Here is a 19,402-nt window from a genome sequence, read left to right as displayed (position 1 = left end):
ACTGTAATGAAAACCTCTTTACATCTGTATATGGTAACCAGCAACAAAGGTAGAAACAAAAGGCTACTCATTTCTGATAGCAAATACCTCAGTTGCATATTGTGCAGACCCTTCAATTACTCCTGAGTAGAAACACCTCTTGGTTTTGCTTTGATAACAGCGGTGAGCCTGTTTGGAAAACTTTCTACCAACTGTAGTACATCTGGATTTAGGAGTTTGCTCCCATTCTTATTTGCCTCAAGAGTTCATGCTCAATTTCACTGGAACCTCAGATGCACCTTCCTGTCTAGGTCAATCCACAGATTTTCTACTGGACTGTTGTCTGGGCTCTAACCGGGCCATTCCAGGACTCTCATCTGAGCACTGAATGTCTCACCACTACGGTCTCCTGGCTACGCTTTCCTCTTTTTCCTAATAAAAGACCCACACAGCCTGCATCCAATTGGAAATACCTTTTAGCGATGGTCCGGGGAATAGAACAAAGTCTGTTTTTGTTTCCAAGGGGTTAAAGATGAGATGAATGTCCACTCAGTGAAAGTTATAGAGATAAAGTCTATTGAAGATAGCGAAGTTGCAATGTAAAAATACTAACTTCATTTCAGTCAGGACATCTCACGTGTCTATAGTACTATGTTTATGTATTGTAATGTCATGGGTTTGGCAGATCTGCTTTTATCAATTGTTGCTTCACGTGCATTGTCATACTGTAGTGTAGATCAGAACCGCAGTGTTTTGCTCGACACTGAACCACTTCTGATTACCAAGAAAATTCCTAGTGTAACAAATGAGGTGGTCGGATAGGCGGTTGTCCAGAACCGCCGATCCGACCGTTATGCCCATAGAGATCTGCTTGTCCAGAACTGATATGCCCATTTGACCCATATATATATATATATATATATATATATATATATATATATATATATATATATATATATATATATATATATATATATATATATATATATATATATATATATATATATATATATATATATTGATGACATCAGGGAGCTCCATATTATGAGCATATAAGGGGACACAGCAGACGGGCGGATACATAGTGAACTCCATATATGGGCATAATAGTGGCACAGACAGAGGGTACAAAATAATATCAATTAAACCGCAAGACCCCATATATGAAGTGCCCTGATGTGTTTAATATCACGTCATAGTAGTGGTGTCATAGGCTGGCCTGGCCATGAATGACACCGAACTGCATATATGGGCATAAAAAGGACACATACAGGTACGGGTACTCTGACAACGTGTAATGGGTATTGCATAACTGGGTGGGGTATGCATTTCCAACTTGAATCGTTCCCGACTTGCATCGTGTTGAGTAGTCCAGTGCCCAATGGTACTTGACTTCATTCACTACAATCAATTATAAAATACTAGTACTACCTAAACAATGAGCACACGTACACTACGAGAGGTGCGTCGGAGAAGACCGGGGCCGAACTATATAAACGTTATCACGGCGTTTGAAGAACGTGTCTTTCTTCTACGTCAATCTGTACTTCAAACAATTTATTAACAGGCCTACGCAATTATATATAGAGAGAGACACATGGAAACTGTTTTCTTGACATTAAGAGTTAAATGAGACAACTCAAGCCATTTAGAAATGTACAGTAATGGCCTCGTCAGGATCACAGCTGCCATGCTGGGTGTTTTAGCGGACACATGGTTACGAGCCTGATGAACATCTGCAGCTTAATGCCCCCTGTTGAAACTCTGACTCCCCTCTACTGGCTTTGCTGACAAAGTAATCTGATGGATTAAAAGTCTTTATTCAGACAGATTAGAAAAAAAGAAAAATAGCTTCGAACCCATCACTGATCTCCAGTTGTCTTTCTTTTCCATAGTTATGTGTTGTGTCCATCATCTCTCTGTCAAACCTTACAATTTCACTGACTCCAGGCCAGTGGTTAGACACGGTGGTCCAATTTTTTAAGTGCATTGTTCCTAAATAGCTTATGTGGGAGCTCCCATCTCCTACTTACAGCGTTATGGACAGCATTTTGATCTGTCTCCAAATGGCCGCTTGGCTGCTGCATCTGAAGCTCTGAAACCAGGCCTGCAGTGCTGTCCCGTCAACGTTTTCAAGCTGTTAACGGTCTCCAGGCCTCTCTGTCGGTCTCTGCCAAGACTTTCGTCTAATAGGAATCACAGTGCGCTACTCACAGCTCTGCCCCTGGAGGAGATCCTGTAACGTCTTCTCAGCTTTATTTCTGAACTTCTGATTTATAACTGATCATAGTGTACAGTGAGATTGGCAATATTTTCTATTAATATTGCGATATCAAGCAATTTGGGGCTTTTCATGTCAGTAGATGGCGTGCAAAATAAGCCATAACACATGCAAAGTGGTTTGCATGTGGCAGCAGCATCATCAGAGTTGGTCAGAGATCTTCGTTCCAACATGCTTGCTGTCACGAACTGCTGTCGTTTTCCGGCCCGTGGTGTAGCAGGGACTGTTCTCCTCTTTCTTATTATTCAGTGCCAGCTCTGAGGTGAGGTTTGGAGTGGGAAGGAGTGCTGACTGTAATTTCCGAATGTAGCCCATTGCACGGAATTATGTTGTCACAGAGTGTGAATGTTAGTTCCTGTTTGGTAGCTATTATTTGCAGTGACAATGCCAGTTCACAGGAACATGATCACTCTGATAACTTAACCCCATCTGTCCCTCCCCTGAGTCAGATTGAGCTGAAATATCTTGTGGTTTTCCATTTGCTTTCTCCGTGTTCTCTGCTGCGTGGCTCAAAGTGCTCTGGTCATTTCTTCTCCATGGTCATCCTCCTTGTAAAAATAAACATCCGTCCTGACTGAGTGACACCCAACCCACCGGAGTTCCATCATCCCCAAAGTGACTCAATACCTGCTTTAACGGAGCGTATTAATGATTTGAACATCAATGTATGCGTTCCAGGTGTAACATTCTGTAGGTGGACCCAGAGAGAATCAAATGGCTAAAGTTATAGCAGTAATAGTTACATGCTCTACATATTGAGCTACACAGGGAATGGAACCCCAAACTCTTAACAATGGTAATGCCTTGCTCTACACATGTTTGTTATTTGTTATTCCTCTTTTACTTTTGGTTGATGTTGAATTTAGTTGTAATAGTTTCCTAGACATACTGTAATCTTCCAGGAATCTGTTTCTCTTCTATGCAATTGTATTTGTTCCTCTAAAAGGCTTCCGGGCTCAGCTGAAGTGCGTCATATTTTCGATGATCAAACAACCTGCCTTCCCTCTGCTCATGCTCCCATGACGCCTTGTACCTGTCAATCAAAGGGTATTATTTCTATCAAAGAAAAGAGTCACTCGGCCAATTTAGCAACATTTACTCATGCAAACAACCCTGACTGAGGGTTTGACATGGAGTGTGTCCTCCTCAGTGAAAAGAATGGATGGATTATTTCTGTCTCTCCCTAAAGGTGACCGGGAGAGATGGAGACATGTTGACATCTGGGACTCACTGGGCATCACCCAGCTGAAAGGTGCAACAGATTAGGTCTTTTAAATCCCCTGTTATTACAGTAATTCCCCCAGGTGTCGAGGTAGTCCGTGACAGCCTGCTGTGGCCTGAAAGGTCAGCTTGTACAACCGAACAGAGAAACCTCACAGGGGACGTTGCTCGCTCTCTTAACGCAAGTCTCTCTGGGTGAGAGCGTCTGCAAATTGTTACGTTCAACATTTATATACATGGACATTCTCCTCTTTCTCTCTCTGGTTGTCGTGCAGAGTATGTCGGAGCCAGAGGTACCAGCGGTGCTCCCTTCATCCCCCCAGAATGTGGAGGATCTGTCAGAGGCTGTGGCAGGTTTAGGCACGGTGGAAGAGGTCCTCAAGTACCTGGAGCCAGAGCGATGGCAGTTGGACATGGAGGAGCTGTACAAGCCCAGCTGGCACGTCCTGGGGAAGTCCTTCATCCATAACAAGAAAGCCAAAGGTAGGACATATATACCTGATGGTTGACAGATTGCATACGCCCATACAGAATGGAAACATATATTTTAAAATATAAACAAAATGTACAGAAATGTATGTTTGAGTGGCCAAAATATATCTGGAATATATGAGAATATATTTACAGGGTCAGAAATCTATTACAAATTGGCAATTCTTTTTTATTTCTTCTTTTTTTTCAAGATAGTTACCTTTTTCCTGTGCAGGTGGTGGATTTCATTCATTATTTAAGAAAAGTAAGATACAACTACAGTAATTATGATGGATAGATTGTGAATTCTGTGGATAAGATTCCCGTGATTTCAATGATTTCTTTCTCCTGGTGTATTTGAGGAGGAGCTGATCTCAACTTATTGAGAGAGGAGGTGCGTCTCTACAGCTGCACTCCGCGCAACTTCTCCGTCGCCCTGCGCGAGGAGCTCAAAAGGACTGACGTCATCTTCTGGCCGAGCTGTCTCCTGGTGAAACGCTGTGGGGGCAACTGTGCCTGCTGCGCCCATCGCTGCTTTGACTGCCAGTGTGTCCCCAAGAGGGTCACCAAGAAATACCACGAGGTAGGAGCAACAAGAGGCTGTTCTCCATTCTGCAGTCCTTGAAAAGGAGATGACATCAGCTCTTATGAAGTGATTGCTCACATGAACATTGAATTTCTTTGAAAAAAGCATTTAGTTGTGAGCATTTCTTTGAAGACTTTTGACTAGAGCTGTCATCTCCCATAAGCTTAATGCTTGAGGATTATTTTTGATGTTTGACGTTGACATTTTGTTGTCTATTTTCTTCAATGTGTTTGACTGCAAACCAGATTTCCCAATTTGGACAGAATAAGAATACGGCAAGTGAAGTAATGCTTAATTACGTGAGGTCGGTCAGGTAAAATAGCCGATCGGTTGTTTTCGGCACACCATGCTTTAATTGATTGATTGATTGAATACTTTATTTGAAGTTTGCAGAAAAAAGCACATGAAAGTACAGTTCAATACAAGGTCCGCTAATAGGAATAAAAAAAAAACAGAAAGCCATTGCCTTGTTTCCATTGGGGTCCTTTGTACTCAATTCATAGTGACATTAAAGGACAGACAGATATACACTACTATGCAGAACATCATAAAAACAGTTTAGAAATAAGAAATACTAAAAGAATGTACAGTAAACAGTTCGAGGGGGGGCTTAGGTTTTGACTTTTACAGGGGCCAGTTTCGAATTGCAGCCACCTGTAGGTACTATTTTAGGTCCGTTTTGAAGGAGAGTAGGGTTTTAGTCTCCTTAACGGCTTTTGGGAGGGCATTCCACATTTTTGTGGCATAGCAAAATAGCGACTAAGTAGACTCAAACTTTGACTGTTGCCTCTGTTTCTGACAGGTTCTGCTGCTGAAACACAGAAGTGGGGCACGAGGCCTGCAGAAGACCATGACTGACGTGGCCTTGGAGCACCACGAGGAGTGTGACTGTGTCTGCAAAGACGACTGGGACTGATCTCAAAACCGTGTAAGCCGGTTCCAACCGGAATCCCAGGGGACAGTGAGAAACGAAGCTCAGCATCCACCCCCCACCGCCAACCCCAACCACCCCCCAGCTGTTTCCTGTCCGGTTCCATCGGGAATTAATGAGATCAGGCTGAGCTTCCTGTTGTCCTTTCACTAATTGGATGATAGAAAAACAGAAGTGAATAAATCTTCCTTCTGGATCGGGCTGCTGTGGGTTTACCTGTAGTCCACTCTGAGTGCCTTCAACAGACAGACATAAGGCCCCTGGAGTGACTAAAACAGTGTTATCTAAGAACTCTCTTCAGCCTTGCATAGGCAATTCTTCGATCCCATCCTCTGAGAGGTCAGGTGCCACGCGGGCTAAGAGTATCTGGAAAAAAACGTGTCCGTTTCATTCAAGGACCTTTTTTGGATGAACGGACCAGTCCTATTCATGGGATGTGTTGCTGGCTGATTAAATGACTGACTGACTGACTGACAGATTGAATCTGTCAATGAGTGAAGTTACAGCATTGGCCGGTCGGTTGGCCTAATAACGGTCGCAGAGCAATTATCCCTCCAGGCTATGGCATATAGTCTGTCCTTGGTGGACCTGACAAACTAGCCAATTGCAGATCAATCATCCCTCCAAGACTATGGGACCAAAAAAGCTTGTGCTGAAAGAATATGGCGGATTGTCTAGAAATAATCGCTATTTCACAGTCCAACAAAAAACATTGTCTGATTGAATTGTAGCTGAGAAATGGGCCATGTTGCTCAGTCTTGATTAATTTCATATATACAATGGCTGGTTTAATAATATTTGGGAGGGAAACGGTTGCTACTGTATGTGGTTGCTACTCTAACATTAAACAATCTGATTGGCCACTTCCTGTATTGGCCATTTCAAATTAAAAGCTCTCCAGCATTTCAGATATGGTTTTGTATTTTTATATGATTTTTTATTACACACACACACACACACACACACACACACACACACACACACACACACACACACACACACACACACACACACACACACACACACACACACACACACACGCGTCATACATTGCAACAAATACATATTCATTGAAAGTGAGGATAACACTAACTTATTTCCATTAGTCAACCAGTTTTGTTCCTGGCCCTTCTCCTCAAGAGGAGGAAAGCCTATTTTATTACTCGTTCTAACTCCTGTTCTCCCCAATGTATGGATCTGTGGAGTAAAACATTCACAGTACACCGCTGAACTGCGTGGTTAACGTTATTGTATGATGTGTAAATATTTTAATTTAGTTTATTTTCTTCCTGTAGTTGTACTTCTTTCTACCAAAGATTCTTGTGAAGAGATGAAACCTGCAGGCAAACATCAGTTGGACTCTGTGTTCATGGGGTCTTCAACACCTGTGTCCAATCAACCACCTAACCCAAAGTACTTCCAAGCACATTGGACATTGTGGATAACCTTTTGGATATTTATTTTGTTTAATGAAAGGGAAAAAAATGTCCAAAGATGTGTCCGTTGTACAGTAGTTTTAGTTTTGCATTTTCATTGTTTTCATTTTATGTTGCCATCATGTGATGTTTTGTTTAGTTTTTTATTTCAATTTTTATTTCAATTTTCTGTATACCAAAGTTATTTAACTTTACCTTTGTGACAACCTTTTATGTGTTTCTTAAAATAAAAAATAAAGAAATAGCTGTTTTTAATTGGGCATTTGTAACTGCAAGTAAAGAGACACTCTGTACAAAATATTGCACCAAAACACAGAATTAATTTCGGCAGAAGAACCCACTGATATTGGCTCTGTTCAGGGATGAGATTGAACCATTGAAATAATAATGAGCATCAAAAACTAGCTTCATGTACCTGAATACATGATGAATCTCCATGGAACAGAGTGTGTTGGGGGAGGCGTAGTACTATTAATTCATAAAATCTGTGTTTTGCATGTTGGAAAATGTGAAATGGAGTTATTTTGAAGTAGCTTTGGAGGAGTTTGAAAGGATTATATTAAATCTGAGATAGAGTCCACTTCAAATATGATTTTAATTTGATTCCCTTATCCCCATATTAGATTTTTTGATTATTTTTGTATTCCCATATCAGGGATTCTTTGGGAATTGTCCTTTAGGAAGAAACATGGTGTTTGTGAAGCTGGTTGTTGGTGGAGAGATGGCATTAGTGGTAGTTCTCTTTACCTACCAGGATAACCGCCAGAGGACCTGGTTGTGTCTCCAGGTCTAGCGGCATTAGTGCGGCATTAGCGGCACTTAACATCATTTAAATCATATGGCTCTGATAATGAAGCTATAAGTTTGCCTCCTTCAATTTTCCAAAGATCCCTCCAGGAGAGTTTTCAGTGCTCCAGGTAGTATAGTCACGTTAAAGTATAGTTCTTGTGTGTCTCAGATATTGCACTGCTTGGTCAGGAACCTTTGACATCAGAATTAGCAAGGATTCAATTTGCATACCATGTTCATGACGACAGAATGATAATGACTGATTCCCACCGACAGTTGTGGGCTCTCGCTCAACTGACGTCTTGCTTTTTGGCACGCCTCATGGGGCTCAAGCCTGCTTCAGACGGAGCACCTGCCTTGTTGTCAATATATTGAACTTGTTTTCAATGTTTTTAATGGTAACATTGCCTTGTTCTCAATGTTTAGTCAATGTTGAGTCTACCTAGTCCGCATTCTGTCATTGTCCCTTATACCCGTCATTTGGCCGCTTTTTCAGTTACCCATCACTGCAGTGAAAATGTGCAGGCACTTCATCTGTCTGTTTCATAATGCTGTCCTGCAGTGTTGCGACAGTTATTCTGATGTAATGTCCACCCTGCCAGGCATCCATGGAGATGCCAGATGCTCCTGTAAGAAAGCAGGTCCCTCCTGCTGTGGTTTTATAATATTAAACACAGAGTTCTTCAGCAGAGGAAACTTCATTAAGCTAACGCACAAAAGCATTGTGTGTGTGTGTGTGTGTGTGTGTGTGTGTGTGTGTGTGTGTGTGTGTGTGTGTGTGAGAGACTAAGGTCCAGTGACACCCCCTGCTTACTGTCCAGATGTCCAGAGGATCTGTGATTCATTGATTAATTTTCTGTCATGTAAAATAGAAGACGTCATTGTACACATGAATGAAATCCGCTTCTCCTGTAGCACAATGAGTTCCACCCACCTTGTTTGTTAACTGTCTGCAAAGACACATGTCAGACTAAAGACTTTGTTGTATAGTATGAACCTTTCGCTTGAAACAAATTGAAAATATGCCATTTTCCCCAAGCGACAGAGTCGTGCAATGAAGTAAATGAAGGCCAACAGTGGGCAACAATTTCGCCTCTTCTCTAAATAATTATCCATTGCTTTCCCTGCAGAGGGAAGGCATTGTTAGCTCTATTATCTTTACACTGAACTCCCACTCAGCACATCACCTGCCGTGCTGACGAAGGCTTGTCATGAGGGATGGGGAGAGTCAGAAAACTAGGTTTAAAGGAATTAAAGTTCCTGCTACTTTCCAAATAGTAAAATCCAGAGTGTTCATTTAACCACTTTCAACCCGGCGTACCTATTTTGGCCATGTAATTTATAAAAATATATATATTTTTTAAATTGAACTTTTTTTTCTTTCAAAACATTTAAGATAAATTCTAAATCTTCATCTTGCGAGTGTATAGATGGGCAGCTTTTGCTATTCTTCGTGACAAAGTAGGACTGTAGGACACTCAATTTATTAGATGATCGATTGTCGATTAATTTAATAATAGATTAAGTTGATTAGTTCAATTATCTGTTGCACCCAAAATCTAGGTGTGATCAGGAGAATGAACCAGAAGGGGCAGAGAGATGGTGTTTCCCTGTAAGCCAGTCTAGTATTTACAACAAGGAACCCCGAAGATTCACTGCAACCATCCCATCAGCCCTTGCAGCAGCACCAGTCCATCTTCCCTAAGTGGCAAATAACTATAAATTTCAACATGCATGCCGGCAGGAGAATCGATTCCAATTCCCGGGTCGTTTATAACCGCGGTGGAGGAAATACAGCAGGCTTCTCCAGATGACATCTCCAGCATCAGTCTAATTGGTGCGGGGTTATGGAAGGAAAGGCCAAATTGTTTGGGGCCCATGTTATGTTTTGATAATTACAGGGTAGTAGAGATGCGGTCTGAGAGCGGGCCCAGCTGTGTCGCTGGGAACGAACGGTACGAGCTGATTTGGGTTTGGTATTAATCATACTGTAGGTTCGGGGAAACGTTTCAGCCGTGCGGTTCGGCCGAGGGCCTCATACTAAGTACAGGTTAAAGCGTTTGACAGATGTGTCCCATTCAGCTTGGATGATGGCTTCTCGTTCCTCTCACCTCCTCATTACGTGCAACGTTAAACCACTTCATTTAACCACACAGAGATGAAAGGTCTGCACGTCCCCTATGAACTTTAGAATATGCAGGAAAGGACCAAACATAAATCACATAAATAAACACACAATCATATCAACCTCCATCCAGAAGCTGACATTTATTTAAATCACCTTCTGGGCTTTTGTGTTGAATTGTTGACCTATAACAAACGAGGTGCATGCTATAGTGGGAGGACACTTTTCCCCATTTGAAAATCATCATTTATTATCTCTTAACTAACAAAGGTTCAATTTAGAAAGGTGCTAATATATATGCTGTCCAGTATAAATATATGTATATATATATATATGTATGTATATATATATATATATATATATATATATATATATATATATATATATATATATATATATGTGTGTGTGTGCGTGCGTGCGTGTACACACACACATGTATATATATATATATATATATATATATATATATATATATATATATATATATATATATATATATGTATATATGTATATATACACACACATTTCTGGAAAATTCAGTTTCTTAATATCCTTTCCAAACCATACCATATTAGTCATCATAGCATAAATGTTGGAATTCATACTTGTTTTTGTTGTTGCTATCATTCATTTTCCCAGACAGCTGCTCTACCTCCTGAGCCACTAGCCACCCTACCCTATGAACGTGTCACTTTGACGAGAAGAACGGTTTCTTATTTTTTGTTTAGAAATCATCAAAACTCTCCATCCCTAGCGTTAGCCACAGAAGACAGGTTGCTGCCACTACAGTCTGGTACAAAATGCACCCCCCACCGTCCCATGGACCTCCAGGATATGCTCCCTCCCTCCACCAGACGACGAACCACCCGCCTATGCACAGCCACACACCATGCAGCCTTCTAGGTTCCAAAACAGAACAGAACAGAACCTTTCTCCACACTGCTGTCCGGGTGTGGAACAGCCTACCACAGCATGTAGTTGGTTCCATCACAGACAATGGTCTTCAAGCCTTTAAACGCAGAGTTCATAGGCCTCCTTTACCACCACTCACACTGACTGTTGAGCTGCAGTGAACCGTATGATTGGTCAATTGATACATTATCTGCCTTGGCTATTATTCACAATTGCATCTAATAAAACAATAAAATGTGTCATTTCAGTCAGCGAGAAGAATATTGTATACTGCCCGGACGGCTGGCGTAGCGGTCCGGGCACCTAGGCTGCTAATGCAGCCTGACAGCGTGTTCGAATCCCGATCCTGATGACCTTTGCTGCGTGTCACTCCCCATCTCTCTCCCCCCATTTCCTGTCAGTCTACTGTATACTATCAATAAAGGCAGAAAAAGCCCCCCCAAAAAAAATGCTGTATACTGAGAGTTAGCAGTTAGTCCCCATAATCCGAGCAGGCTGCTGATGGCACTTTGTGGGCTCTGAATGTCACTGGCAGTGTACTGTCCATGATACAAACACACCACAGAAAGCTGATGAGATCTGACAGAGAGCGCTCACAGAGCTGATGCTCTGTGTCACATAAACAACACACACACACACACACACACACACTCACACACACACACACACACACACACACACACACACACACACACACACACACACACACACACACACACACACACACATTTTAACATAATGTCCACTGTCCACATAAAGGAGAGCATGCAAGGACAAAAATATTGAAGGTGCAGTTAAAGTTACAGTACATTCACAAAATCATGGCATACTGTATGTCTTCATGATACAATAAGCATATCACTCAGTACTCTGTGGTATAAGTAACAGCGTCTCCGTCATACAGTATATGGCAGCTGCCAATTACAGCAGAGACAGCACAATACTTTGGCAACCTTTTTGCCTCCATTTTGAGCATTCCAAGTTGTTGAAACCCTCTAACAAACAGTCTGTGGGTATGTCCTAGGCTGGCAAATAATGCCCCCACCCTTTCCTCTAGCCATGAGAGGAAAACATCATTAATGAAGAAGTAAGGTCAGAGGTCATTTGCTCATAGTCATTTACTGTTTGATCCAGTTGCCATGGAACTCAATGTTTCCCACAAATGTGCAAGCAAGCACACACGCACGCATGGGGCACACACACACACACACACACACACACACACACACACACACACACACACACACACACACACACACACACACACACACACACACACACACACACACACACACACACACACACACACACACACACACACACACACAGAGCTGTTGACATCCATGTGAAGTTCATTGCTCTCTGTCTGTCTCTATAGTGGAACCAAAGGCCAGGTTCCTTCCTGCCCCGGTGACGTACATGGACCTCCGACTTTAAACTTAAAACTTTTAAAGCCCAAAACAAACACAACCAGGGTGATTTCCTTGTTTTCATCACCCAATTAGGACACGAGGCTCAGAGCGGGCCGGCTGTGCTCCACACTTCATTCAGAGCTTCGCACAGAGGCTCTCTGTCACATGCTAGACAGAGACTAATGGCCTCTAATGCCATTTGTTATTCTTTCCAAAGGAAAACTCCCCCTGAACCGTATTTAAACTAGACTTTTCTATAGTACGTAGTGTTATTTCAGTAGCAAGGGAAAAAGAAGCCTCACTATTTCAAGATGCTTTCCCCACGCTACAGAGGTCACGGCTTTACAGGAGGAAGTTGAGTGGGAGTTTGGGGGGAAATATTGGTGAAAATGATCAAAGAACATTGCTGTCCTTCTCTGTGTGGCCCGACTTTTGGGATTTTTTCAGGATTGGAATGGTTTCTTTGTAAAAGAAAAAAAGAAAAGAAAAAGAAAAACCATAAGAAAATTACACGGCTCCTTAAAATGTTAAACGTTTTATTCCAACACTTCCTTTCTGAGTAGTATGAGCGAAAAATAGAATTTCATGTTTCTGTTATCTACAAAGCTGTCAAGAAATGTGCAGAATGCCCTGCAGTCCAAACTGTATCACTGGGAATTACTAGAAATTAACAGAATGAGGTTCATAAGCACCAGAAAGGAGAATTTGAAAGATTGTTGAATACCGGTATGCATTTTACACACAGCTGGTTCCAGTGGAAATATTTGAAGTTGTATGTTTTGTGTTAATTCGCAGAGCAGGTTACAGTACAAAGCTGGCTTTGCATTTCAAAGAGGGAATGTTATGAATAAACATGATGCTTTAGATGTAAACCGTCAGGTAAGTTATTTTTGGTAACGTGTTACTTATGACACCAGCCTTATTCCAGGATATTTACCTGTCTAGTGAGGAAGTGTAACATAATAGCTAATGTGTACAGAGTGTTTCAGATAAATCCACTTCATACTGATTTCACACCTACTTAACAATGTGCAACATATTGTGAGAATAAAATATTAACTTTGTGTTGGTTAAAACAACATTTCTTTTGTTAAAAGGTAAAAAGCTCTATATTCTGATAGTAATCATTGCTATTGTGTGTTTCTTCAGTAACCAGGGTTTCCCCGTTTCTCCAGCTGTTTAATAAAGAGAAAATACATTTTCAGGTGGGTTGCCAATTTCAGTCAATCAGGAGAGAGTACCCATGTATCAGCTTTAATTTGGTAGTGTTCCAGTTCAATTTCTTTCGTTCCAATTTCACTTGTTTATCCTGTATTTTGTATGAATTCTGTCTCCTGATTGGATAGAATTTACTAAGAGCTGGAGAGATGGGGAGACCACTGTTACTGAACAAACACTCTATAGCAATCAGAATACAGAGCAATTGAACACTTATTTTAACCCCAAAAAATCACTTGGCTACCCTACCTTTAAATTATGTATTTGCATGCTTTACTTGGACGTGCATATACGACTACAGAGATAGCCATAATCAAGTATTTTTGTATCCTTTGTTCACAGTAAGATGTCTTCCCAGGTCAACACACCGGTCAATGTGCTGCAATGAGGCCATTGTAAAAGCCCTGTTTTTTCACCTACATGTCTGGGCTTGCCCACCGCTCTGCAAAACACAAAACGCCTCACTTTCAGTCACGCGCACACCGGCCCAAGTCAAACGGTTTACACGTCCTGTTTTCTTTTCAGCCCCTGTTTGAAACCAGGGTCAGAGACCACATGTAAGACCAACACAGATCCTAGTCAGCACTTCAGTAAAGGTCCCCATTCATGTTGGGGCACTGCAGGGCCAGTCCTTAAAGCCTACTTCACTGATGTGGTCAGTGACACACACACACACACACACACACACACACACACACACACACACACACACACACACACACACACACACACACACACACACACACACACACACACACACACACACACACACACACACACACAGCTGGGGTCAGTTTACACTCTGCCAGCGGAGGTGCACAGATTTAGGAAAACCAAACCAACTCTGTGTTGATGAAACGAAGGGGGCAGCTTCATCTCTCCTCCATGGGCTCTGACTTTTTCCAGTCATTTTCAAAATCAGCTTCTGGAAAACGTCAACAAAACGTCCCTCATAATTATGCGGACTGCAGTGAAACACCCGTCTTTGGTAGCCACTGATAGCATCGTCACCACGGTAATCGGAAGCAAATGTCTGTTTATGTTGGCATGAAATCTGTCCCCCACATCAAACAAACTAGGATTTAAAGACTAAACCCTAAAATATCCTCTTTGTTTTCAGATGACAAACGCACCAAAGCAGAGGTCCGGACACTGATAAATTCAACTCCTTTCCTATGTGTCTTTCCCCTGTTCACAAAGAGGACAAGTATTTCAACTTATGCCCCAAGGGATAGGCGAAAATAAACTCTTACCATCACATAACCTGATGAAGAACTCAGACCAGCCAAAGGCCCTTTCTCTTTGAAAAGCGGAGAGCTAATGTTTGTTTGAGCATACCAGCGTCTATGAAACATGATGGTGGTGGGCAATGGGAAGTTTTGAAGGGAGGCCAAAGAAAACACGGACGCCAAGCGTTTGTCCTCACCGCCAATGTCTTTAATCGACTCAGCGCCTTTCCATGCCCGCACATAAATATGTCTTTTACTTTTCTTTTTTCCTCTTTTCCTCTTTTCTATTTTGGCATTCAGATGATGCTTGGTGGTTTCTCTGCACAGAGAGGCCTGTCTGCTGTGTTTACTTTGATGTGCGTCAACCAACAGCTGGGTTCCTCTCAGGGGAGAGAGGAGCTTCCAGAACCATGTGGGTCTGAGGTGTTGGCTCTGTGAGAGATGAGATTGAGATGGAGAAAGACTGACAGAGTGTTTCTGTTGTTAATTCTCTCCCCGCTCTAGCATTTCTAAATGATATTTGTCAGTGTGTTGGTTGTCTTGGACAACATTGGTTCTCAATGTGGGGTCCAGGCACCCCCAGGGGTCCTTCGGGGGGTTCCAGGGGGTTCCAGGGTGTCCGCAGCTACATGATTGATAGTTAGTTAGGATCCAAATGGACCCTTATGGGTCTGTAACTCCGACCGGGGGTGTACAAATGGATTATGGAACCAAATGGTACACTCTCAGTGTCAAATTAACACAGAGAATTTTACAGTGGGTCCCACAGATGAAAATGGTGGGTCAAATCGGGGTCTGTTTTGTAATGCACATCAAATTGGAGATCCTTGAAATTAAAAAGCTTGCGAATCACTGGTCTAGGATAAGATTATCGTAGCACAGCCAACGTCAGTGTCTAAATTGGTCAAAAAAAAATATAAGGAGAGGCTTATTGTCGGTGAGATGGATTGCTAAGGTGGAGCGCAACACCTACCATCAGCTCCCAGAACTTACCGCACGACTTGCGGCACCAAAGCTGTGCTACTCATGCGCTGAGTTGGCGGTGCATGGGATCAAACCCATGACCTTGTGGTCCAAAGGCGGGTGCTATACCGACTGAACTTCCTGGACATCAAAAATACGGACGTAGCCTAAATGTGTGGAAAAGTGAATAAAGTGCGATGCCTTGCTCTGCTCTATTAGAGCTGCGCTTGTGGCAATCACATTACCATGTGATTGTTGCATCAGATTGATGGTAGAGATGAACCTATCTGTGCATGGTAATTAAATTGTTCCAGGCACTCTGCTCCTCTCCTGATGAAATGCTTTCTCATTCAACCTGCTCCCACATTTTCATTCTACATTGTAATAGAACAACCTTTGATCTTCAAAATCTTCCAAACACATCGGTCCATATAAAAAATGCAGCACGAGTTTTCCACTTTCTTTCCCTCCCGAATCATAGCGGTGTTTCGTGGAATGGGTGGGTTTTATTGCGTATCAGCCTGATGTGGTCTTCCTCATAAAACCTGTTCTTTGAAGTCTGGCTCACATCATACACATCAAAAGTCCAATATAAAACTGTTATGGATTCACCAAATATGAAGCGTATCAGATACTTTACCCAGTCCCTCAGCAAAGCCTCAAAGCCCCGACCTTGTGTGTGTGTGTGTGTGTGTGTGTGTGTGTGTGTGTGTGTGTGTGTGTGTGTGTGTGTGTGTGTGTGTGTGTGTGTGTTCTGGATCAGTGCAGTATGATTGCTGTCAGATGAAAGCCACGCATCAACAGAGACTTCAGCTCCTCTGGAATGAAGAACGGCATGTTTATCTACGTCAAGCAAATCAACAGGGTTTTAGATAAGAAATTAATAGAAATTCTGTCGTTTCAGGAGACAACAGTAGATAAAGTAAGAGAAAAAAGGTATATAACATAATAGATGATTAAAATAAAGGCAAATGAGAGTGGCACATGAGCAGTACAGGTACAACAGCGCACGTCCTGTCACCAGCACAGGAGATGGGGGGTGCTCCTTCCATTCCGACATCTCACCACTCCGACTAGTGGCTTCCGCGTGCGGTTATGGTTAGGGTTAGGGTTAGGTATAGGGTTCGTCAACGTCGGAAAGGCGACATGTCGGAAAGGAGAAATGCACCCAGGAGATGGTACATTTCAGAGTAAGTGAAAGAGTGTTGTGTTTTTTTGTGCGTCACAGCAGCAGCGTGTCCAGCCTGACCCAGCTGTCCACTGAGACATTCTGCAGAGGATTATATTGTCAGCAGGTCCTGGATCAGCGCATGGCAAATGAAAAATGAATCATTGTGCCAGTTTGTGGTTTGTGAGGGGTCATGCTTCTCTGGCAGCTGCTCTGCATTTTGACTTTCACTGACTAACTAACTGTTCTGCCCAAATATGTTTTGGAGCTTGGAAATATATTGCCAGAAAATATTTCAGAAAACCTATTGTTCTCTAGAATACACTTTTCTTTTGCCTGCTTTTGTATATTCTGAAACATGTGATATATGGAGAGAAGCAAAGGTTAAACCCTGAGCACTACAGGTGTTTTCTGTTACTCTGATTATACTTCTCAGGGCTGTGTGGGCCTGCACAAACTAGGTTTGAGTGACAGCTCCTTTGTTGCACCTCTAAGGGCAGGCCAATTTACCTTGTTATCATTCTTTTTGGCACACAGGTTTTGTGACATCATGAAATTGTTAGCATAGCGACACCCAGCTTCAACCTGACTAGTCTAGAGGTGTAATCAGCAAGAGTAACTGAAAACACCTGTATGTGTGTTCAGGGCCTTTGAAGGTTGATTGGGAGGTTTAATCAAGTGCTGCTGGTTATGTGGGTGTGGCTGTGTATGTGAGGGGGTCATTAGTAGCGATGGATTCGTGGGGGCCAGCACGGCGGCCTATGGTCATGAGCTCAGGGATACAACAGAGCGTCTCTTGTGATGAGTCTGCTTGGAAGCACCACTGTTGTTGTTGTTGTTGTTGTCGTGGAGTCATGCGGGATGTGCCAGTCATATTCCTGGGCTTTCCTTGCCAGGGCGAGGGTAGCAGCCTCCAGCCAGAGGCCGTCCGGGGAAATTCCTGCTAGGACTGGCAGGTGTAACACAGGTGGGCTTCAGGCAGCCAGCCGGCTATGATCCAGAGGCAGAAGCTAGGAGCAGTGGCCAGGTCTTCTGTGCCTGTCACGGCGGTCAACCTCAGAACCTGCTGGTGGACACCGGCAGTGAAAAAAGCCTGAAGAAAGGGTCTTCTGAAATGAGAGCAGATTATGCACTTGACCATCCAGTCTACATGTGCTTTGTGGACGTTGGAGTTACTGCGGGTGGTATAGGGATAGGGTACTGGGGCCATTGCTACCAGCCATCCAGTCCTCTTATAACCAAAGTGAGAGCTGTGTCCATATTCTCAAGTCAAGCATATTTTCAGTGGGGGTTGGACTCTGTCAAGGTTGCTCCTTATCACCGATCCTGTCCGTGATATTTATGGACATGATCTCAAGGCCCAGCCAAGGGGAGGAGAGTGTCAAGTTTGAGGATTTTATTCTATGAATTTTTTATTTTGAAATTTAACTAGAGGATAAACCCCATGAGATGCAGCATCTTGTTTTCAAAGCGGCCCTCAGATGAAGTGGTTGTGTTGGCTTCATCAGACTGTGACCTCCAGCATGCACTGCGGTGGTTTGCGGTTCGAGTATGAAGCGGACAGGATGAGTGTCAGCACCTTAAAGTCTTGAGGCCATGGTTCTGCAAATGCTAGATTGCTCCCTTTCGGGTTGGGATTAAGTTGCTGCTCCAAGTGAAGGAGTTCAATTATCTTCGGGTAAAATGGAGCGTGGTAAAATGGAGCGTGAGATGGACAACTGGATTGGTGCGGTGTCCACAGTAATGCAGGCATTGTACCAGACCGTTGTGGGGAACACTGAAGAGGGCTGAGCTGGAAGGCAAGCTTTTGATTTACCTGGATGGATGGATTGATGGAACTGGGAAACAGATAAGTTACTCATGCCCTATCTAGAAGAGACTGTGGTGTGCCACACACAGACACACACACACACACACACTACAAAATAGATCCCACTGTCCTCGGAGGGCATTAGATTCATCTGAAGGTGATGAGGTGAGGTACTTGCGGCTAATTACAGTTTAAATAAGCCTGTTTTTTATTGGGCTCTTAATGTTTTGGCTCCAGTGAGTTTTAGTGAGCTGTTTGGCCCCTGAGGTCCTGGCTCTGCTTTCAATTCACCAATAAAAGGAGGCGGTTTGTAATTATTTTTACAGCCATACAATTATTTTCATTCCATCTAATTGATAAAGCTCACCTCCGTGTGGATCTGAGGTTTTTGCATCAGCGTATGACGTATGAGAATGACTGCAACGCTCGACTCAACAACACTGCGGTAAAGGTTATGGGTCTTTTACTATTTACAAGGTTAAGTTGATTCCAGGTCTGTGGGCTACAGTAGCTGCAATTTCCTTTTTTTCCCCTCAACTCCCTCAATGCCATTTTCATTAGAAAATGGCATTGAGAGAGAAAAATGTTATAAGCCATTACTTTCATGCACCAACTACATGAAATAGTTCATTTATACGTTCAGTCTCATTGGCACTGATTTGAGATAACACAGGACAAAATACAAGAAAGAGTGGGAAAAAACTGATTAGCTCTGTGTTACAGATCATTAAGGCTACTTGCCATAGCCACATTCACCCTGGCATCCCTGTTTTGGGCACGTCATTATAGGCGGAAATGTTCAAAAATGTTTTCACTTTTGTGTTTTTTGAAAGCTAAAATATTGAGTTATGCTTAGTATCTTCACAATTTC

The 19,402-nt window shown here is 42.6% G+C and overlaps 1 protein-coding gene across 3 annotated transcripts in view; it reads left to right on the top strand.

The window, feature by feature from the left end:
* Window positions 1-7,106, top strand: part of pdgfc (platelet derived growth factor c) — a 55,421-nt gene extending 48,315 nt beyond the window's left edge. For 2 of the 3 annotated variants that reach the window (XM_080417029.1, XM_080417028.1), the window contains 3 exons: window positions 3,757-3,964; window positions 4,315-4,535; window positions 5,341-7,106. In XM_080417029.1, coding sequence (XP_080273155.1) covers window positions 3,757-3,964; window positions 4,315-4,535; window positions 5,341-5,454 — 543 coding nt within the window. In that variant the 3' untranslated portion in view covers window positions 5,455-7,106. The remainder of the gene's footprint in view (window positions 1-3,756; window positions 3,965-4,314; window positions 4,536-5,340) is intronic. The other variant, XM_080417030.1, reaches the window with a different exon arrangement.
* Window positions 7,107-19,402: the final 12,296 nt, after the last annotated feature.

The sequence above is a fragment of the Gymnoscopelus braueri genome (genome assembly GCF_963280865.1).
Source record: "Gymnoscopelus braueri genome assembly, chromosome: 20".
Lineage (NCBI taxonomy): Eukaryota > Metazoa > Chordata > Actinopteri > Myctophiformes > Myctophidae > Gymnoscopelus > Gymnoscopelus braueri.
Note: the sequence above shows the minus strand (reverse complement) of the source record. Positions and strands in the feature narration are given on the sequence as shown.